Source organism: Mus musculus, chromosome 7 (genome assembly GCF_000001635.26).
Source record: "Mus musculus strain C57BL/6J chromosome 7, GRCm38.p6 C57BL/6J".
Taxonomy (NCBI): Eukaryota; Metazoa; Chordata; class Mammalia; order Rodentia; family Muridae; genus Mus; species Mus musculus.
In genome coordinates, this window is record NC_000073.6 from 139,438,143 (window position 1) to 139,461,493 (window position 23,351).

The 23,351-nt window shown below is 48.2% G+C and overlaps 1 protein-coding gene across 5 annotated transcripts in view; it reads left to right on the forward strand.

Annotated features, from left to right (window-relative positions):
* The window catches only part of Inpp5a (inositol polyphosphate-5-phosphatase A), a 190,579-nt gene that overhangs the window by 49,069 nt on the left and 118,159 nt on the right, over nucleotides 1-23,351 (forward strand). For 4 of the 5 annotated variants that reach the window (NM_001127363.1, NM_183144.3, NM_001355162.1 and 1 more), the window contains exon 2: nucleotides 15,912-15,953. In NM_001127363.1, the coding sequence (NP_001120835.1) occupies nucleotides 15,912-15,953 (42 nt within the window). Of the gene's footprint in view, nucleotides 1-15,911; nucleotides 15,997-23,351 lie in introns of all 5 variants that reach the window. The other variant, XM_030242333.1, reaches the window with a different exon arrangement.

Below are 23,351 nucleotides of genomic sequence, written 5' to 3' on the forward strand. Positions count from 1 at the left end.
CTGAGCCTCCTGCTGACCTTACTGTTCTGCTGAGGAGGGGCTGGCTTTAAGATACAAACATATGGCACACAATATTTGTAACATATATTGCACAATAGTCCAAGTTGTTGCTATAAAACACAATGTAATAAAGAGACGGGAAAGCTAGAATATAGAACTACATAGGGCCAGAAGGAGTGTGGAAAGGAAGGCAAATCCAAGTTGTACTGAGTGAACAGACAAAAGGATCGTAAGTTAAGGAAATGTCAAGAGTTATTTGTTTGAAAACATGGACAGCGAGTGCTTGGCAAGCCGGAGAGACGGCAGATGGGTGGACTGATAGCAGCTGCCCTTTAATAGCCGTGCAGGGCCACACTGGGTAACGTTTTAAATTAAATCCTGACCATAGACATTATGTCAAAACAAACCTGGTTGGGACAGATATTTGAAATATCCCTTGTGTTCTGCTACACACACTGGTATACGTATGACAGTTTTCTGTGCTATGTGACAAGTTCTGATTTACTGTTTTGTGTTTCCATAGGTGGGAGTCTGGCTTCACCTAACTGATGGGTCCTGTGCCAGTCTCTAGAGGCAGTCAGCTTGTAGGTGGGGCTTGTTCTCACCAGGGTGGGGTCTGTGCTCAGGTTCCCAGGGTGGTCTGTTGCTGACACCCTTTCTCCAGGCTGTGGGATTCTTGGCGGGTGCCTGCTGCAGTGCGTGCTTCTAGGGTCTCACCTGCAATCTCAGAAATGACCATTGGGTAAGGCCAAACCTGCCTGGGACGTCCCTCCTTTCTGTCATCTTAAGAAACACCCAGGTGGTGCTTACTTACATCTTAGAGCCCTTGTTAGTGCCTGTTCACAGGTCCTGTCAGGGTGTAGGTGAGACTTCCCTGGAGTCAACCATCAGGAGTGGTTGAGCAGCTGGTAACACCCTTCTGCCCAGGACGTGCTTGCAGTCTCAGGTTCTCACAGCCTTATCACAGATGGCTGTTGGCTTTCTTATTATTTCTAAGAATATCCTTTATGTATATGGATGTTTTGCCTGCCCGCCTGTCTGTGTACTACTTGAATGCAGTGCCCACAGAGCCAGAAGAGGGGATCAGGTTCCCTGGGGCTGGAGTTACAGTTGGTTTTGGGCCACCATGCTGACACTGGGAATTGAATCCAGGTCCTCTGGAAAAGCAGGCAGTGTTCGTAAGCATCTAGCCCTCTCTCCAGCCCTGTTGGCTGTTATTGAAGAACTTTGCATTCATTTTTAAAATAAATTTTCTTCACACAATGTAGTTTGATCATGTTTCCCTTTCTCCAGCTCCTCGGAGATCCTCCCACCTCCCCTCCCACTCCCCTCCCCATGTTGGTTCTCTCTCTCTCTCTCTCTCCAAAAAAGAAAAAGAAAGAAAAAAATTAAAACAAACAAAAAAACCACCAATAAGGGAAAAAAAAAAAGACAAAATAAAACAAAAAGTCCACTAAAAACAAAACCAACCAAAGAAACCATGGAGTTTGTTTGGTTTTGTTTTGGCTGGTTACCCCTGGGCATGGGACATTCAGCTTTAAAATTCCCTCCTTTGCTTACTGGATGGGTTTTGTCTGAGGAGGGTTTTTTTATTCTTTTACTTTTGAAGGGCAGTTTTTCTGTACACATAATTCTAGGTGATTTTTCTTTCTGTAAAAAATATTTCACCACTAAAAATAGCTTCCTCTTATTTGCATTGTTTTGTTGAGATGTTGACTGTGATTCTTGCCATTGTTCTTTCATAGTTAAGATCTATTTTTTTTCTTGCCTCCTTTAAGAATCTTCTCTGTTAATCGTGTCCTGAAGTTTGAATGAGACACAATCAAGTTTGGATGTTTTTATATTTATTCTGCATGGTGTTTGTTGCTCAGTTTGTCGCATCCATGCCTTGTCAGGCTTGTCATTAGTCTCAGGGAATTCTTACTCATCACTGCTTCACATTTCTGCTATCCTTCTGGTTCTCTTGGTATGTTAGAGACTCACAGCTTTTGAAGTTACTTTCTGTTTCCAGAAAGCCTGCTCTTGCTTTCTCTTTCTTCACCAGAGGTCAGTCTGACGTGTTATTCATCAAAAGCCAGGTAGCTTTTATTTTTACTTAAAAAATATATTTTTTTTGCATATTAGTGTTTTGTCTGCATGAGTGTCTGTGCACCATATGTGTGCCTGGTGTCCAGGGAGAAAAGAGGAGGGTGTCAGAGCCTCAAGAGCTGGAGCTACAGTTGTGAACTGCCACCGAACCTGGTCCTCTACAAGAGCAGCCAGTGTTCTTCATTGCTGAGCCATCTCTCCAACCCCTTATATTTATTGTTCTTACTAGAGGGTCTCTCACTGTCTGGGGCTCCGGGATTAGGCTAGACTGGCTGGTTTGTGAGCCATAGGGATCTGCTGTCTCAGTGTCCCCAGCACTAGGGTTTACACGCTGGCCACACTGAGCTGTTACATGGGTCCTGGGTCTTGAACTCAGGTCCTCAAGCTTGCATGGGAAACCCTCTACAGGATAAGCTACTTCCCTAGCCCAGCCCTGCTCTGTTTAAGATCTCTATCTCTCTGTGGTTCAGTCAGTCTGGGACATTCCTGTTGACATTTCTCTATGATTACTGGCCTCTCCTCTGTGGCTGGGTCTCCAGTGAGCCTGGCAGAGGCCATCATTTCTTCTGCTGCAGTGCCTGACTTCTGGCTACATCATTTTGTCATATAGTCCAAATGTCAGATTTGTTCTCCAGACATCCATTCTCCCCTTAAGAGTCCTTAGTGTGTGTGTGTTTCCATCGTTTCAGATGTGTGTCATAGCTGAGGTCACTTCTGATGTGTGTTTTATGTCTTCGGGCTTTTCTTGTCTTTTGCAAACTCTGTGAGTTTTGCCGGAATGCAGACATGGCATGTGAGGTGAAGGGAGCTGAGGTGGATTGGCCTCTGGAGCTGGCTGATTCTGATGTGTTTTGGGGCCACAGCAGAGGGTTCACATCTCTCCAATGCTGTGTCTGTGTCGCTTTCTTCAGATGCCTTTGGTGTCTCTGAGTCTCCAAAGAGGCTGTCACTGTTCTGCCTCTCTGTCACAGCTTGCAATTGTGGTGCAGCAATCAGGCGGGAGAATCTGCAGTCTGTGATCACCCCCCCTCCCCCACCCCCGGCTCTGTGCCCGGACTTTCCTCCTCCACATCTGCCTTGCTCTTCCTAGGTGAGGTGGAAGGCTTTGTGAGGAAGGAGCCCTTGCCGGTGGGCTAGGAATTAAAATCCTGATCCCTGGGGTAGGCTCTGGGGATGCTCAGGGTACAGTTCACCTCATTGCTTCTATATCCTTCTCAGGGCCTGCAAGGATCTTTCCTGCCTCTTTACTGAGAACCTGAAAGGTTACCCGAGGTAAAGTCCACAGTATATGGAATGCCCAGTTGTGTTTTAAATATGAAGCCTCTCACAGGTTTGTGTGCTAAAGCCCATTTCTAACTGGTGACACTATTCAGGGGAGGTTCTGAAAACTTGGGGTGATAGGCTCTAGCTGGAGGAAGTAGTTCACTGGGGTAGATCTTTGGGGTAGATCCTGGCCCCTGTCTGTCTCTTTCTCTCTGTCCTGTGCTCCGAGGTGAACTGCAGGCTCCTGCTGCCATGATGTTCTGTCCAAGTACATGGAGGCAAGCAACTGCAAGCCGAATGCTGTGCAACCGCGAGCCAAAACAAACAACCCCCTCTAGGCTGCTTGTCAGATACTTGGTCACAGTAATGGAAAAGTAACCAACACGCCCGTAACACAGTGGCGTGGATTCCCTCCTCACACTAGTCTGCACCCAGGCTCCAGTGGCTTGTACAGATACTATCTGTGCCCTGCTGCCACGGCCCTTCCCAGGGTTGTTGAGGCGAGCTGGTCTTGGCTGTGCTTGTCTTCAGTCTGTGCAGCACTGGAGGCCTCTGCTGGCCCGCTGATACTCACTTGGTTGGCTCCTTCCTCTGAGGACAGGAACAGGACCTTGGGCAAGGAGGACCTTGCTCCTTCTGTGTAGAGCTGTGTTTGGAGCAAACTGTGAAGATGACTGCGTGATTGCCTTTGATAGTGTGGTCAGCTTTGTTTCCCCATAGGAAACTGTGTGTGTTCTTAGTTTCCCAGTGAGTGTGGCATGTGAAGCTGTGACTGCAGCTGGGTGTCTTGGGCATGTGTGTCATGGCCGTGAACGTGCTTGGTTTGAATTGTCCTTGTTTGTGTGTGCTGTGCTTATCCTGTTTATATGTAAATGCTATATTTATTGCATCATAGAACTCAGTTTCCTTTGTCTGTAATCTAGAGCTCTCCAGTCTAATAACATAGCCGCCAGCCCCATATTGTTTAAACAATAAAAATAGCATAAAATACCCAGCCACAGTAGCACATTTCCAGGACAGATCTGGCCATTGCAAATATAGAACATTTCTGTCCTCATAGGAAGATGAGGTCTGTGCTGACTTGCAGTGGGAGAGACTCCTGACTCTGGGCATACTCTACAGTGCTGTATATCTGTGTAGCAATCACCTGACCCAGGTGGCTTTTGAGTTGATGTGTGCACCTGTACTTTTGGGCAAGTGTCTCATGCATGTGGTGTATGTGGGTTTGTGCATAGTTTCTCAGTCTACCCACTCTCTTTCATGTGTGTGTGTGTGTGTGTGTGTGTGTGTGTGTGTGTGTATGTGCTAATGATTCCTTTCTGGCTTATCTAGCAGCTTTTTATACAGCCCGGACTTGGGCCACAGCTTTCGTAGAAGCTGCACACATTTCCTCTCTCTATCACTTCTCTTTTATTGCTGCTTCAGCCACAGTGGTTATTCAGTGTTGGCTACAGCATTCTGAATGCTTTGGTGGTTTTCTTCCTCAGACCTTGAAGAGTTAAAAATGTGAAAGCAGTGCATGGTACTTATAAGAATAAAAGAAAGAGAAAGAAGTAACCACTGCGGGGAGGAAGGACAGCTATTCCAAAATGTGCTGTTTCCTCCATTCCTATTTGGAATGCTGTTGAGAGGATCTGAGGGCTGAGGTGGGAGAGGGGCTCTGCTGCCTGGGACTTGCTGCAGCAGACTTGTCTGAAGGTGGGCTATATTTTGGCCACCCTCCCTCTCTTCCTCCTCACTACCCTTTCTCTGGCTGTGTGGTACAGGCTGGCCTCCAACTTGTAGCTCTTAACTCTCCGACTCCTGAGTACTGGGATCATGTTAGCTTCTTTAAGGTAGAAGCTTCCATGTTGACGGGTGCTATCATAAACCATTATTTTGTGTTCTGGAGGGTATAAGAGGTAGAAGTGTGTGAAGGAGGCCCCAGCGGGGCTTCAGGATGTCTGCCCCACTGCACAGCCAATGGACATGTTTTGTGTCCATATGTTCTTGCCTGCGCTATTATGGTCATTATATATTTTGGGAGAAAATTAGAGGCAAATATTAGGATGTCAGATTGTCATTTCTGCTGTGACTTTGAAGAGACCATGTTTTCTCATACATCTGTAAGAACATGGGAACAATATTAGTAGGGTTGTGGGACTATCTTTATATGCAGAGTTTTTTATTTGAAAAAATTAGAGAGAGACAGTCAGAGAGAAAGAGAGAGAGATGGAGACAGATACAGAGAGACAGAGATGTGCACATGCTGTAATGCAGGTGTGAGGGTTAGAATACAACTTTGTGGAATTGATTCTCTGTCCACCTTTACAGGGGTTTTAGGCATTGAACTCGGGTCACCAGCCTTGTATGCTAAGTATCCTTACCCAGAGAATCAACTTGCTGACCCTTGATACAGAATTTTATTTTATTGTATTTTTGCTTTTCTGAGACATGGTCCCATTCCTGGCTGCCTTGGAACTTGCTATATAGATGAGGCTATCCTTGAACTCCAGAGGTCTTCCTGCTACCGGGTTCTTGACCTGAGTGTTGGGACTAAGGGTGGTCTGACACCTCAGCCCTTTTATGCAGGATTTAAGACTGTATTCAAGTCTCTGACTGTGGGATTGTGGTGGTCTCCTCATTCCTGTGTTTATTTCCAGCCTGTCTCACTTTTGCTGTATGTTGTAAGGTTGCTGTAGGTTTTTCATTCTAGTCCAGGATTGCCCTTTTCTTTCCCTTTGTTCCCCACTTTGAGATAGGCTCTTGCTATATAGCAGTAGCTGGCCTGGGACTCAGTCCTTTTGTTTCAGCCTTCTGAGTGCCAGGATTACAGACATACTACTGTGTCTGTCTTAGACCCAGAACTCTCTTCACCTTAATTGGGTTGAATTTATGGGGCCTCTTGTTATTGCTGGCCCTGAACCACCTCTGGTTCAGTAAAACAGCTCAGCTGACTTGGACATGCACAGCACAGTGCAGGCTGCTGGGATGACATTGCTGCTTTTAGCATTTCCCTACCTACTTTTCTGTACTAAATGGTCATGGAGTAAGAGTTTGCCCTCTGGGTGGCTCTGGTATCCATGTTATACCTCATAGGGCTATCAGTCAGGACTTATTCCTAGGCTTTCTGGTCAGTCCCACCTATCCGTGGTCTTCCTTTGTGCCAGTCCTTGCTGACCTGTTTTTCTGCAGGTCTAAAGGTGGTTGACACTATGTAGTGGGGGCCTCCAACTTCGTGCTGCTGCTGTTGTAGCAGCTCCTCCTCCCTCCCCATCCTCGCCCTCTTCCCTTCTCCCTCTTCTTTCATCTCTTCCTCCCTTTCCTTCCTCTACCCTCTCCCTCCCTTCTCCCTCTTCCTTTTCTTCTTCTTTTTCTTTCTTCCCCTTCCCCCTTCCTTCTCTTTTCTTTCCCCCTTCCTCTTCTCCCTCCTCCCCTTCCACCTCTTCATCCTCCATTTCCTTTCTCCTGCTTTAGACTCCCTAGTGCCAGGATAATAGGTACCATGCCTGGTATGATTTGTTCCTTTTTAAAAAAGATTGTTTTGGATATTTGGGGTTCCCTGAGAGTTCCTCCTGGCTGTTAGAATGGAGTTTTCTGTTTCTGTGAAAAACCTTATAGGTGTTTTGCTGCCTAGTGCATTCGCTGTGGATCTCTGTGGTCTGTGCCAGCTTCTCCATTGGTCTCCCAGCATCTTTGCAGCTGTGGCTATATTAGCTGGGCTCTTTGTTTCACATTTTGCCTCCTTGTTTAATTCCTGTTTGTTCCTTATGATGTTATCCTAAATGAGATTTTTAAAAAAATTTTGGTTTTCAGATTGTTTATTGTGGGTATAATAAATAAAACTGTTAGTGTGTGTGTCTTTCTGTGTGTGTGAGAGAGAGAGAGGATTCTTTAGCTGTTTTGCTAATTGTATTAGTTCTAAGAGTTTTCTCTGTTTATGTATACTTTTTGAATTTTGTATATTCAAGATCACGTAGTCTTTGAGAAGAGATAATTTCTCCTTTCTCTTTCAGTTTGACACCTTTCTTTTTTTTCCCTTGCTTGAGTTTTCTCACTGGGATGTGTGTGTTGCTGTGTAACTTTAATTTTTTTTATAGCCTATTTTTAATGATAGTTTTTAAACACTTTAACCTCCCTTTTAGTCCACCACCCACCAGAGGTAGTGGGAAAGAAAAGGTACGAGGGAAGTGGACCTGCTTATTTAGAAATGGTTCTTTAGAGCAATTCCCATCTGTATTGTCTGGAAATTGGCAGTGTGGTTTACAGGTTAGTAGCGGCAGATTGACCCACTTAGAAGCACTTCACAGCTGTATCAGCAGGCTAGTTTGGTAGAGTCGGGGCAGCACACACAAATCAGCAGAGGAGGCACTGCCTAGCAGAGACAGCCAGGCCTCAGCCTCTGTAAGTCAGCAAGAGGGACCAGGGCCAACAGGAACGCCAGGAAAAGTTCTCCGCTGTGCCTCTCTTAGCGAATAGAAGATCCGCAAAGACGTGAGACCACAATCATTGCACAGCCAGCTCCATAGCAAGTCTAGCTCAGTCTCTGTCACTGTCCATGAGCTCTATGTATACTCCCTCTACATGGTTTTGCCTCAGCATATGGATCTGTCTTCCTGACAGCATTCTGCTAATCAGCCCAAGTCTGCAGAAATGGCAAGAAACTGCAGCACACCACCAGAAGTTTTTTGGTGCATTTCTCTCTGTGGAGTCCCAAGAAATGCAGCTCAACTATGCAGTGTAAGGTGGATCAGTACATGTGTGTTAGCAAAGAGTCCTTCATCACGTGTCCTTTCACATGCTTGCTTTAGCAGAACATCCTTTCTTCTGTGTCCACTTGAGCTAAATGTTCCTTCATGCGTTTGCCCCAGCATAGCACCATCCAACCGACTTCCCATAAAACCCACAGTTTCCACTAAAGTGCCACGTCATGAGGAAGGGCGTGCGTGTCTCTGCGTGTCCCTGGCCTCGGCACAGACACGCTTCCTGTGGCAGCTGTGCTTTGCTCTGGGTTTTTGGTGTTAAAACTGTGGACATTTCCTCAGGTGTCCCTCTCTCTCTTTTAAATTAATTTTTCTTATATTTAATTTGTTTTTATGTGTATGAGTGTTTTTCCTGACATCTGTGTACCACATGTGTGCCGTGTCTATAGAGGACAGAATCAGATGTCATGTCTCCTGGGAGACTGGAGTTGTGATTTTTAGCTGCCATGTGGGCACTGCGAATTAAACATGGGTACTCTGGAAAAGCAGCCAATGCTCTTAACCACTGAGCTGTCTTTCCAGTCCTTTCTTTACATTTTATATCCAGAAAGACCTGTTGTTACTGTAGTACTGAAAATTGAACCCAAGATGGCAACACCTCTGAGCATACTGTAGTACACCTGCGTGAGCCGCTGCTATTGGCTTGTTTTTTGTTTGTTTGTTTGTTTGTTTTGTTTTGTTTTTTTAGCACAGAGTAGCTGTTTGCTTTTTCCCCTTCTTATTCTTTTGAGGTCTCAAGTTTATTGTTTATCTCTTCAATTCCTTTGGATTTTGTTTGTAGAGTAAAGAAAGAACCTGATATATACAGCATTCTGGAAATAGAGATTCACCCACTGGCCTGGAACTCTTCGTCTGTTGCCTAACCTCACCAGTGAGTGGTGCCTGGCTACTCCTGCCAGCTTTCCATCTTCACTTCATAGATCTTCTGGGGACAGTGCCATCCGGCTGCCTTGGCTTCTCTGCATGTTCTCTGTTAGGGATGTGTGGTAGACATGCTAAGAGGTCAGTCTCAACTCTTACATGTTTTCCATTAAAATGAAGTCATTCCATGAAGGTCTTCTTTTTCCCCATTAAAAAAGCATTATAGAAAATCAGAAATCACCTACAGATCTGACCTCTCAGAAATCTCCATCCTTGTGGTAACCAACATCACAGGCCAACAACCACCAGGCTGCAGCTTAGCTGACAGTGTCTACTGTCCCCAGCTTAAAGGGTTACACTCTGTTCTGGGATCATGGGGAAGAACACAGAATGGCAGAGGGACTGCTGATTGGAGATGGACCCTTATTAGTGTAAGAGGCTCACCTCTGCAGGTCTTCTCACTGCCAGAAGGGGAGCTTTGACCGTGTTTTCATGTGAGGCCATGTTTGTGAGTGTCCTGCCCTGCTTTGAGAGTGACTGCTCAAAGCCAGCCAGCCTTCCCCCGACTTCCTCCCCAGTTTGCTTGCTCTCACTAGCGCTTACACAGGCTCACTTGTTGTGCCCCTCTGGGGCTAGCCATACTCACACTGGTGTTTTTCCACATCTTGGGAGGCTTTGTGCTGCTTTGCTCAGGGTTGTCGACGGCTATCCTCCTGCTGCAGTGCTCAGGGTTGTCGACGGCTATCCTCCTGCTGCAGTGCTGCAGGGTTGTCTACGGCTATCCTCCTGCTGCAGTGCTGCAGGGTTGTCTACGGCTATCCTCCTGCTGCAGTGCTGCAGGGTTGTCGACGGCTATCCTCCTGCTGCAGTGCTCAGGGTTGTCGACGGCTATCCTCCTGCTGCAGTGCTGCAGGGTTGTCGACGGCTATCCTCCTGCTGCAGTGCTGCAGGGTTGTCGACGGCTATCCTCCTGCTGCAGTGCTGCAGGGTTGTCGACGGCTATCCTCCTGCTGCAGTGCTGCAGGGTTGTCGACGGCTATCCTCCTGCTGCAGTGCTGCAGGGTTGTCGACGGCTATCCTCCTGCTGCAGTGCTGCAGGGTTGTCGACGGCTGTCCTCCTGCTGCAGTGCTGCAGGGTTGTCGACGGCTATCCTCCTGCTGCAGTGCTGCAGGGTTGTCGACGGCTGTCCTCCTGCTGCAGTGCTGCAGGGTTGTCGACGGCTGTCCTCCTGCTGCAGTGCTGCAGGGTTGTCGACGGCTGTCCTCCTGCTGCAGTGCTCAGGGTTGTCGACGGCTATCCTCCTGCTGCAGTGCTGCAGGGTTGTCGACGGCTGTCCTCCTGCTGCAGTGCTGCAGGGTTGTCGACGGCTGTCCTCCTGCTGCAGTGCTGCAGGGTTGTCGACGGCTGTCCTCCTGCTGCAGTGCTGCAGGGTTGTCGACGGCTGTCCTCCTGCTGCAGTGCTGCAGGGTTGTCGACGGCTGTCCTCCTGCTGCAGTGCTGCAGGGTTGTCGACGGCTGTCCTCCTGCTGCAGTGCTGCAGGGTTGTCGACGGCTGTCCTCCTGCTGCAGTGCTGCAGGGTTGTCGACGGCTGTCCTCCTGCTGCAGTGCTGCAGGGTTGTCGACGGCTGTCCTCCTGCTGCAGTGCTCAGGGTTGTCGACGGCTATCCTCCTGCTGCAGTGCTGCAGGGTTGTCGACGGCTGTCCTCCTGCTGCAGTGCTCAGGGTTGTTGTCTTCTCTCTGCCCCATGCATTTGTCTGCCCCATGCATTTGTCTGTCCCATGCATTTGTCTGCCCCATGCATTTGTCTGCCCCATGCATTTGTCTGCCCCATGCATTTGTCTGCCCCATGCATTTGTCTGCCCCATGCATTTGTCTGCCCCATGCATTTGTCTGCCCCATGCATTTGTCTGCCCCATGCATTTGTCTGCCCCATGCATTTGTCTGCCCCATGCATTTGTCTTGGTGTCTTCACCCCTGTCCTCTGCTGTTATGGTTGTCAAGGAGAGGTTGTTTTACTTACAGCCATTTCTCGGTCTAGCTCTGTTTGGCTCTCTGTGTCTCAGTACCTCATGATGGTTGACATCACCTTCATACTGAGTCTTACCGTTCATGTCAGGCAAGGAAGAATTGCGTAGGGCTAGGAGGTGACAGTCTCTGAGGGAAGGCAGGGTGGGAATATCATTGTAGCTTGTTTGTGGAGGTGGAAAAATAGGAGCATAGGATTGACGGTTGGGGAGCCTTAGTAACCCAGGGAGGGCATGCTGGGGAGGAGGTGGCCTCTGGCCATACATGGTAGCAGTGTTGAACTTCTAAGATGCTGAGGACAAAATGTAGAGGCCCTGACACCAGAGAAGGAAGGGTCTACACTGTGGGGTATGGGTAGAGGGTCAGGCCAAGTGGCTCTGAAGATCTGGAGGTCGTTGTCTTTTACTGAGGGATGAGAGGACTGCAGACTGCCCTGGCTGTGACACGAGCAAAGAAATGTAGCTGCTTGGGACTGGGCAGTGTGGCCAGCATGGTGCTCAGCCTCTTTAAATGGTAAAAGCACAGGACGTGGGAGATGGGCTGCTTGTGGGCAGAGCCATGAAGAGCTGCGGAATGGGGCACCACTACAGTGGTGGTCATCCTTAGAGGCAGGGCTGTGGGAGTATGGTGGCCTGAGAGAGACAAGTGTGTGGTAGTGCATGAGAGAACAAATGTTTGAGAAGGTGAGACAGTGTGGGTGTGGGCACGGGTGGGTGTGGAGCCCGAGAGTGAGCACGCATGTGCTTGAGTATGGGGACAGGTGAGGGTGGGCATAAATAAATGTAGAGCCTGTAGGAGTGACCGTGTAGGCTGCATGGTGGTGCATGTCTTTAATCCCAGCACTTGGGAGGCAGAGGCAGGGGGATCTCTGAGTTTGAGGGCAGCCTGGTTGACAGAGTGAGTTCCAGGACAGCCAGGGCTACACAGAGACACCCTGCCTCAACCAACCAACCAACCAACCAACCAACCAACCAAACAAACAAACAAACAAAAGAGAGCATGTGTGAGAGAATGTATGTGAGTGTGTGAGAAAGTTAGTATGTGTGAGAGAGAGTGAGTGTGTGTGAGAGAGTGAATGTGTGTAAGAGTGAGCATGTATGAGATCGAGCGTGTGTGAGAGTGTGTGTAAGATCAAGTGTGTATGAGAGTGAGAGTGTGGAGCCTTCAGGAGTGTGAATGAATGCAGGAAGGAATGAGGAGGCTCCCGGAGGTCAGGCCAGTGAGCTTGCAGTTGAAGACGATCCAGGGAGGGTGGCCAGGTGGGAGGGAGCATGGCCAGGGAAGGCTGGTGGGCACTTTAGTGCCTCATGGTACTCACCTTGTTCTTTTCAAGCTATTCTCTCCCCACGTCTCTGTAGAGGATTTTCAGTCATGTAGTTAGGACTCCCGGCTAACTCCTCCACAGCTGTGAGTGTTTCTGACACAGCAGACAGGCTATCCTTTTCTTGGCACTCTATCGTCGTCCTTGTGGCTCCTCAGTGAAAGTAGGGAAAAAGCCAGTTACTGATCTGAACATGAATGTGATGCAAAAACTAAATTGGAGGGGCTACAGTCCTGAAGCACATGCTTTCCCGGCCACGGCCACATAGCCTTGAGCAAGCCTCCTAGCAGGGCCACTTTGGATAGCCTTGAGCAAGCCTCCTAGCAGGGCCACTTTGGAGAGGCTTGCCAGGTTCTGTACAGAATGCAATCTGGATCTCTGGCACCCTGGTTCTGATCCATTTCCAAACGAGACAGCTACTGCACTAGCCCAGCAGCTGAGGTGCGTGTGTGTCAAGATCTTGCACAGCTCGACTGCTTGGTGTGAGCCAGACCGAGGAACGTTGGGTCGGTGTGGCCATTTGGGGGTGTTATGGTGTGACATGGCAGCAGATCTGGGTTGTGCCAGGCGTTCCTTGCCTTCCATTTCCATCTTTCTGGTGGTTTTGTGCTCATGTGAGACTGAGGAAAGGTGATGTTTGGGCGAGAACATGTGTTGGGTTCAGCTTCTGTGGACAGTGAGGAACTAAGATTCAGATGTCAGGAGAAGGTGCAGGCTACAGAGGTGCTCAGTTGGTTCCCATGAAGGTTGAAAAGTGTGTTTTATCTACACAGGAGGGAGACAGTGAGGGGGTCTCAGGCTTAAAGGTGTACCATGTTAGTGCCTAGCCATGCCTAGTGCATGCCTAGCCAGTTGAGTGACCATGAGACATAGGCACACATATGTCACCATGCTAACGTCCCTTGCAGCCCAAGATTGTGGAAAGACCTGGTATCATCACACCTTATGTTCCTAGGCAGATGCCCCTCAGTGCTGTTGTTACAGTGTAAGTGACAGGAGAGGGCAGTAGTATATGCCCCAGGCTGGGGAATGTACTTCAGCTAGCTCCTCATTTAGCTTCTTTCTGTAGAGGTGGTTACAGAAGTGATAAGTGCTCAGGTGTTGTTGAAATAAGAACTGATTTTGGAATCCGGGCTTCCCTTGTCCTTGCTCAGTTCAAGCCACTCCTGCTGGCTTGTCCTGAAGTATGGTTCTTGTTCTCTCGTAAGGGTCCCATTCTTTTATTCTGAAGCCTCATGACACCCATGTTCTGATGTGAGAAGTGCAAGTGCTAGAAAGATAGGGGCTGTGTGGGTTGTGCCCCCAGGACAAGCAGCTTGGAGAGGATTTCTGGGTGGCCTTGTGCCAGTCCCCTGCTGAGAGACTTCCTGTAAGCACAGGGAAGCCCAAGATTGGGAGAGCAAAGCACCATGGAACTCCTTTGCAGAACTTAGCTGGGCTCTTGGACCAGGTGGCAGAAGCTGGGACGTCATAGTTGGCCTTTGCCTGTGATCACATTGGGGACTTGCTTAGTGAGCTGGACATTTGTTCGATGACGTAAGTCCCACTTCTAGTACTTAAGGGCACCTGGAGTGTTGACAGGGCGTCCAGAGCCCCCTAGATGAGAATGAGAAGGTGCTGCGGGTGGAAGCCCTGGCTATGTTAGTGTTCCATGAACTGAAACTGGTGGCTCCAGAGTCACTGTCCTGGACACTGGCTGCCTTGAAGGGCATGCAATGGGCTCTTGTATGGAGAAGTTCTGGGGGCTACACTGCCCCTTGCTTTATCCCCTGCTGATAACCCTCACCTTCCACAGACCCTCAGAGGCTTACCCTGAGCAGGGCTTACCTTCCAGGACTCATCTTCTATCTGGGCCTAGAGAGTCTGTGGGGCCCGAGGATCAAACCTGCTGAGCTTTTCCTCTGTGCACACGCCCCAGATCCTGTGCTCTCTGATTGTGGGCATTCAGCTGTGTCTGCCTTCTGTCTGCTGTCAACATAAGGGTCCATGTGGAGTGCATTCTTACTTATCTGGAGGTTATTCAGAGGAGTGGACTTGTTGGTTAAATGGTCCAGATTTCAAGAAGCAGCCAGATTGCTGCCTCCAGCAGTACAGAGGGTTTCTGTTTGTTACCCTTTTCTCTGACAGTGTTCCAGCATCCTAACCATGGTATAATCTGCCTTGATGGTCTGGCTAATTAATTAATTATCTTAAGGGCTGGCTCTACCTATGTAGGCTAGAAGTCAGTTTGTAGACCAGGCTGCTGTTACTTGCAGCAACCCTCCTGCCTCTGCTTTCCAGTGCTAGGACTACAGTGTGCCCCAGCATACCAGGATACTTTAGTTTTGGATCGGCATTTCCTCCGTGGCACATGATGCTGAGTCTCTTGGCTATTCTGTTCATGTCCTTGCCCTATTCTGGCTTGTCTTTGTAGTGCCCTGTTGCTTCCTTCTGTGAGGACAGGGCAGGGAGGCCGTGTCTCATGTACCATGAAACTCACCTGGCTTGTGTTTGAGACTTGGTGGAGTCTTCTTGTGCTGTGTATGGTCTGTGATTCTCTTGTTCCTTGCCAGTTTTTTCCCATCATTAATTTTTTTCTGTAGTTCTATCTCCATAACCGTCAGGACACTCAGTGGGCAAAGTGCTGGGAGTGCTTTAGGATCTCTCTATGGCTGGGCAGCCTGGGTGTTGCTCCTCTGAACCTTGCTTCTGGGTGTTCAAGTTCTGCCTATTTGAGATGACCTGGGCAGAGACTTCAGTTTCAGTGGCAGAGGAACACCTTGTGAAAAAATCACTAACTAACTAACTAACAGACAGACAGACATATACCATTATGTTTATAGCCTTTGCAACTTTAATTAAGTATGTACTTCAGAGTGCAAAGTACATTTTCATGTTGAATGGCTTTGACATTCCTAGGTCTACTTAATGACTGTCCTTCCCCATGCCAAGTTCTGACCAAGGTCTACCCAGGACATCTGACTGACTCAACGCATAAAGGAGTACTTTCAGGGTTCAGGAGCCTTTTAGTGTGGCCACAGTTCTTCCTGCTTCCCTGAGCAGGGCTTGTCATGATTGACACTTGGCTCTTCTGGTCCTGCTTCCTGTTTGAGAGCACATGTACATACATGGCATGGGATTTTCTGTCTGCACTCTGTTTCCTGAAAGTTCTGAGCATTGTGACTGATTCCCCAAATCCCTCCTCACACCACCCTCCTCTTGCCTCAGCTCACCAAAGAGCCCTCACGATGTCTGATGATGGAGGCTAATATGGCACTGTGGAGTGGCTTGCTGCCTTTTGGAAGCAGATATATGGTGCTATTCCTCTCTCCCTTTCTACAACCCCAGCTGGGAACAGAACAAGGATGTGGGTCAGTAGGACATAGGTGCCCCTGCCTCTGGCTAAGTGAGCGTTGCTCAGTTTTGCATCATAGGGCAGCCCACAGAGTCCATTGGGTGTGTGGATGGTCTCCCTCTGGAAAGTACAGACCCCTTGTGGATAGACGTTCCCATGCACATCTCTCCCTTCCCCCCATGAGGCCAGCCCTCAGGTCTCCTTCCTGAAGCCTCTGCTCCCTGTTTGGGGCTGTGGCTGTGCTCTAATCTCTCCCTTTCCTCTTAATTTACAGCCAGAAAACCTGCAGAAGAACTGGCTTCGGGAATTTTACCAGGTAAGAGTCTCCGAGCCAATACTTTCCAGTAGTCACTTGGGCGGTGAGTATCTCTTTTTGTTGTGTTTTTATGTGGAGGTTTCATTCTGTAGAGGGCAGCAATGGCTGTCACCAGGTCAGTCCTAGAAAACAGTTGTTGCCATCTCTTAATGATTGACATTTTGCTATCTGCCCTGCCCTGCACCCCTCACCCCAACGGGGAGGGGAACAACACAGAGGGCCTTGCCTCTGTGCTTCTGTGAGGAGGGCACACCATAGTGCTTTCAGGAAAGTCCCTCTAGGTGCAGCCTGAAGCTCGGACAGATCCATGCAGATGGCATGACCACACAGGGCCTGCTGCAGGCGTGGGTGGGAAGCCCTTGGGGGTGTCCCTTTGAATAGATAGGCAGCAGTTTCCTAGTGCATTTCAGTAGGAGGATGGTTTAGCACAGCAAGCAGCCACCTGTTTCTACAGTTGGCTCTGGGTGGGTGACAGATCTCTGAGCAGATGATATGTAGACCTGGAGGACAAGAAGGGCTGAGCAGCCAAGAAGGGTAAACCAAGGTAACTGGGTGAGTGACCACAGCCCAGAGGATGACAAGGCACACTGTGTGTACACAGAAGTTTCCATGTGGTTTTCACTGGGTTAGGCTAGAAGTGTGGTATTTAATTCTCTGAGCTGTGTTTGTTGGGTGGAGGAGGACAAGGGTGGGGCCCAAGTCATATAGGAGGCAAAGAGGCAGGGAATTACAGATACCCCTGCGCCCATGCCACACACCTGCCTGTAGCTCTGCAGCTTGCTGGGGGTGCAGGCTGGATAGGGTCAGGGTCAGGGTCAGGAGTCACAGTACATGCTACTCATCCTGGGGACAGTGATATGAGTCTTCTGTGGCCAAGACTTTTCATCCCACACAATGCTTGGCAGTTCTCCTGTCCTGCTGGCCACCACATATGTCTGCTAGGCATTTGGAGGTGGGGGTCATTCACTCTGAATTTAGCATTTATCCCATTGTTCAGGTATTGCACTTGGATCTGGTTAGTGATGTAAGGCAACTTCTTGGTGTATATTTAAAGCCAAGGAAGGAAAGGCCTTAAGTATACTTGGGGTTGATTCAGAAAAGGAGTTTATAGCTAGGGAATAGCCTGAGACAGTGAGGGGCAGGGCAGGGCAGGGCAGGGCAGGGCATTACCATTGAAGGATCTGAGGTAGTAGGGGAATGAGCTCTGTCATGGGATGGCTTGATTTAATGAGGGGCTGGTGAGAAAGGTCTGGGACAGTGAGGAGCAGGGTAAGGTCCTGCCCAGAAGGCCTGAGGTATGAAGAGGTAAGACAGAGACCTGCCATGGAAGAATCTGGTAGTAAGTGAATGTGGAGGCCTCTGTCAGAGGACAGTCTCAGTAAGTGAGCAGAGGAGGGCCTTGTTGGGGCTTGGTCTTAGATGTTGAGGGGCTAGTTGGGTCCAGGGCCTGGATGCCATGAACCTTGTATCCTAGGCTTCCAGGTCTGGGTCCTGTGGAGATGGTATGGTGTGGCCTTGAGATTGTTTTATGAGCTCATGTGATTGTGTGGATATGCATAAGGTGGTGGGCATGTATTCCTCTTGTTCTCATAGCCCCTGGATGGTTCATGCATGTTCTTAGGTTAAACCAGGGGCTTGATGAACCTTGGTTGTGGGCCAATGGCCACAGTAGAGATGCTATCACTCATAGGTTGTAAACCAGTTCTAAGAGTGATTGCTGCAGAGAGAGTCATATACAAGGAGCAGAGTTTCCAGCATGCCATGGTGGGATTGATAGAAGGATATGGTTTGGGGTATGGGAGAGGCATGGGGGAAAACATGGAGGTCCTTCCTGGAACTCTACTTCCAGATTTGCTGGAGTCCTGTATAGCTGGCATTATATGCAGTGTAGAAGGATCTTACCTGAGCTTGTCTCCCCTGGAGAAGGGTCTTGGTCTTGATATCTGGGAATAAGGATTGGCTTGTGGAAAATGGCTATCTATGCCAGTCCCAGAGCATTTAATTGGGTGGGAGATTCAGGGTCCCAGGTGGCTCACCTGGCCCTCTGATTCCTGATTTCTTGGTGATAGAAGGATGCATGAAGTAGTAAAGTGATAGGCTCCTGTAAAGGGAGGGCAGGACACCCCTGTGTGAGCATGGAAGCTATGACTGAAAGTCCTTCTCAAGTGACAAGAGCAAGTGGGAGCTAGGCCTGGGTACGTGGATAGTTCTGGTTGGCCATGTTCCAGGGAGCCCATCATACAAAGCCATAACTGAACTGGGAGCTAGACCTGAGAGTATAGAGATGGTACCTGTGAGCTTTGTTTTGGGGATACTCACCAGAGAAAGCCAGTACAGAAGCTGTGTGACTGGAGCTAGGTCTAGCTTGCCCTGTGTCTGTCTAACTAATGTCCTCTGGATACCTGCCTTCCAAGGCAGGCCCTCAGTGCTGATCTTAGGGGTCTTGCTGGTATTACCTGCTTTCCCTTACTCTGCACTGGCTATTCAGTCATGCCCTGTCCCTCACCCTTGGTGGGAGAAAAGCATAAACGAGCTCGCACCTTGTGCTCTAAATGTATGCTGAGGACGGCAATGGGGATCTGAGAAGGAAAGCCTCTCTCTCCTACGTATTTTAGCAAGTCATGTGCAATTAGAGTGTTTCACGTAAGCGCTGCAGGAAATTTCAGAGGCACTGCCTCTCCCCTCTCGTTCATTTGTCTATTTGTTCATTCATCATCATTCATGTGCACTTCATGCATTGGGGAGGCAGCAGCACAAACAGGACACACACTGACCCCCACCCCCGTGAGCATCTCGCATCATGGTGAGAGTGAGGAGCCTTTTTCGTGGTGTAGCTGTGGACAGCCGCCAAAGGAGGCTGAGACTTCAGGGACTGGAAGGAGCCCTTGCTGGGCTTGTGTTGATTTTGATTGTTTCAGCCTTGCAAGTGGGGCAGCTAGAATATTTGTGTGTGTGTGTGTGTGTGTGTGTGTGTGTGTGTAGAGGAGGGACAGTTGTTCTGAAGAAATTGAACAAAGAAAAAAAAGCTTGAAGAAGTACTTTCTCTGCTGCATTCGGATTGCCAGGGTTCAGAGCTTCTTCCCTGGCAGTTCTGAAGTGAACTAGCTTAATAGATGTGAAAGTGGCCATTACTTACAGCAGGACAGTCATCGGAGCATCCTTCCTGCACCCTGCAGCAGGTCTTTCTGTGATCATAGGTCATGAGCACTGTTATGTCTTTAAATGCACAGCCTTGTAAAACAGCCCACAGCTAGTGAAGGTGAGATTACAAGAGGTGAGTAAAACAGATGCTAAGCCTTTCGCCCTTGCAAGTCATCCATGGCCTGTCCTTATAGGCGCTTTAAGATCCATGTGATGAGTCATATATCTGTGTCCAGCTAACATGCAAGAGCGGTTGCCAGTTTATGTACACACCTGAGTTTCAGGCTCTAGACAGCACATGGCATTGGAGAGTAGACCCTGTGGGAGGAAGCAGGCAAAAGAAGGACTCTGCTCAGTCAGCTTATAGTAAGAGGATTTCCATAGCAGCATCAACAGCTTGTTAAAGAGAGTTTAATAGTCAGCCACAAATTATTCAGCAGATGAAGATGCAGGAAAGCATGGCCTGAAATGAGAAAAAACAACTATTAGTGTGATTCAGGGTTGCTGGTTTTGTCCACTCTGAAGAAGCTGTCGTGTAGCTGTGCTGACCATGTGTGGAGGCAGTGCTGACCATGTGTGGAGACAGTACTGACCGTGTGTGGAGGCAGTGCTGACCGTGTGTGGAGGCTGTGCTGACCGTGTGTGGAGGCTGTGCTGACCGTGTGTGGAGGCAGTGCTGACCGTGTGTGGAGGCAGTGCTGACCGTGTGTGGAGGCTGTGCTGACTGTGTGTGGAGGCAGTGCTGACCGTGTGTGGAGGCAGTGCTGACCGTGTGTGGAAGCAGTGCTGACCGTGTGTGGAGGCTGTGCTGACCGTGTGTGGAGGCTGTGCTGACCGTGTGTGGAGACAGTACTGACCGTGTGTGGAGGCTGTGCTGACCGTGTGTGGAGGCAGTGCTGACCGTGTGTGGAGGCTGTGCTGACCGTGTGTGGAGGCAGTGCTGACCGTGTGAGGAGGCAGTGCTGACCGTGTGTGGAGGCTGTGCTGACCGTGTGTGGAGGCTGTGCTGACCGTGTGTGGAGGCAGTGCTGACCGTGTTCACCGTCTGTTGTCCACTTCTTCTTCTCATTGATTTTGGTCTTTCTTAGTTACTCTACTTCACTTTGTTCTTTTATACATAGCTTCTGAAGATGGAAGACAAAATGAAAAAGTGTCAGAATGCAGAATGAAACATTACACTCAAGATCCTATCGGAAGTAAGATGATCCAGGGACTAGCACTGGCACCTTTGTGCCAGCAGGTCTGAAGTTTTATATGAAGTGAGCCAATTCTTGGAAAAACGTAGAGTCAGTGTTTACTCACGAGGCAGCAAATGAACGCGGCCCTATGGTAAATGAGCTTGGCCCCGTACTCATTAGATTAAAATTTTGCTCATATATTTCCCCCAAACCCTCTAGGTCCAGATGGTTTCCCTGGCGAGTTCTGTCCAACATTTCAGCAAGAGGCAGTAACAGTTTTACAGGAACTTTCCAAGAAAACTGAGTCACAGTTGATGCTTCCCAACTCAGCCTGTGACATGAACACTAATTATCCTGGCACCTAAAGTAGACAGACATTACATGATAAGAAAAACACATCTCAGTATCCGCCCTGAAGACAAGTACAACAGTCCTTAAAGGTTCAGTACATCAAAACGATGTGTTGTGACAGCATCTTTTAATCTGATGCCCTTGGCACTGGCCAGAGAAGTCTCTCCCTGCAATGGTCAGTGTTTAATTCAGAGAGCTCTAACCGGTCAGAGTGCCAAGAATATATGTCTGTGAGTGCTCAGCCCAAGGGGGACACCACCAATTCTCATCCCCAGAAAGACTCTAAGAGCTGGACCCTGGGGAGGAGTGCTGGGAGATACAGTCTTAAGGGCTGGCATGGTTGTAGTATCCAGCAATGGCAGCTGTGACTGATTACACAAGACCAGGTCAATAAGATCCCTCAATACTCCAACAGGAACTAATTAGATTCTGTGGATTAGTAAGCAAAAAGACATGAAACAGGGAGGGGGACATTTTGGGGATGCCGGGAGGCAGTGGGAGGAAGAGTTGGGGAACATATGACCAAGATGCATTGCTTACATGGATGAAATTGTCATATAATAAGTAGGAAGTTATTCTATTTAAAAAGATTGAGAAAAGCAAAGCTATGAATATGAAAAATCTCACACGTGCATATCGATGATACAATTTGCCCTCTATATCTGTGGGGAGTTGGGTTCTGGTACAGCCCACAAATACCCAAATCAGTAGATGCTCAGAAATGGGCCAATATTGCATAGAATTTGTGTACATCTTCCCACACACATTAATATCTAACACAATGTAGATACCATGTAAATAGTTATACCTGTATTATTTAGGGAATAACAGCAAGAAAAATGTCTGTATATGCTCAGTCCAGAGGCAGTTTTTCTCCAGGATTTTCTGTCTGTGGTTGGTTGAATGTGTGTGTGTAGATCCACGGATGTAGAGAGTCAAGTGTATATGTAGTGGTTAATGTATAAAGACTTAGGAATTCAAGGTTGGCTTAACATTTGAACATCAATGACTCTAATTTGCTATGTTGATTGAAGAAAAAAATATATTTGTCTCAACAGATGCAGAAAAAATTCTATAGTGTGTCTGATTAAAAATCTTCAGCAAAGGAGAAAACAGCTGGGGGTGGTGGTAACACCTTCAATCCATGCTCTCGGGAGGCAGAGGCTGATGAATCTCAATGGGTTTGAGGTTAGCCTGATGTATATATACAGTGAGTTCAGGCCAGCCAAAGCCTACATAGTGAGACCTTGTCTCAAAATAAATGGCAAATAGAAAACATAGAAAGTATAGAAAACAGCTTTCTCAGAACTGTGGAGAGCATGTGCCACCCACCCCACCCCCCAGCCCCCAGGTTACTTGTATCTAACGGTGACAAGCATAATGACATGTTACTGAAGGCTGGAGCAGGGCAGTGCTGTTTCTCTTCTCATGGTGTTGAAGGGCCACGCACTGCAGTGCGGCAAGGGATGAAATCAGAAGAAAAACAAACCCTCTGCTGCCAGGAGACATTGCCGACCACCTAGAAAATCGGGAAGATCCACAGACTGGCTGCTCTACTGCTAACTGAATGTATTTAGTTTTCAACCCTCAAGGCTGGTGTGAAAACATGTTTTTATTAGTTACAAACAACTATAAACTTAGCATTACGAAAAGCATTAGCATTCCAAAATGAAATACTTGGGTAAAATCTAGTGTCATGTCAATATATGTTGTAGTTAAAATTAATCAGGAGTTTTTACCCTGCCTTTGATGATTCAGTTCCCAGATAAAAGACACAAAACCTTTATATTTATAATAACCTTCAAAGTACTGGAGCTGGGAGATAGATATCTGTCCTCTAAGCTATTAGTATCCATCTCCCAATCAACAGCACAAGTTATGACTTTCTGTGCTCCACCCGGGCTGCTCTTACTCTGACTCGCCAGCCCTCGTGACTATATTCTCATGATCCACTTGCCCAATGATGTCTTCTCCTCTCTTTTTCACCTTCTGCTCCCTTGTGGTCTCTGCCTCAGACCCTAAGCCTGGAAACTGAAAACTCTGCCTATCTCTCTTCTGCCTAGCTACAGGCCGTCGGCATCTTTATTGACCAATCAGGGATAAGCTGGGGGGCAAGGTTACACAGCATCACCAGTGTATTCGAGGATCTCCTCATCCCTACAATCAGGAATCAGATGCTGGGGGCCAGTGTCTAGTACCACGATGCATAGCAACAGGCAAACCCTCAACAAATAGATACACGCTGATAAGCCATGCAGCACTGATGCAGGAATAAAAACCATGAGGAACTTGAGAGATGCTACATTTGTGGATTCTGTCAGTGCTAATTCTCCATCATCTCCATCTCCATATTGCTAATCTAATGTAGTTGTGATAAAAATCTCAGAAGAAGACAGGTATGTGGTGCATGCCTGTAATCTCTGTACTTGGGCAGCTGAGACAGGAGGATCATGTGAGAACAGCCTGGATTGGACAATGAGACCCTGTCTCAAAAATAATTCTCAGCAGAAGATTTTTTTTTTCTATAAAAATATATGGGCAGAGAAAGGAACTAGAAGGGCTGAACAGTTTGGAGAAAAACAAGATTTGAGGACTCAAAGTTCTGGTTCCAGGAAGTATTGTAACGCTGCAGTAGTCTAAACACGAGTTGCTAACAGTGGAGGCACAGATGGGTGACAGCAGAGGTGGAGAAGACCCAGGGGTATGAGCGAGCGAGTGGCGGCGGTGC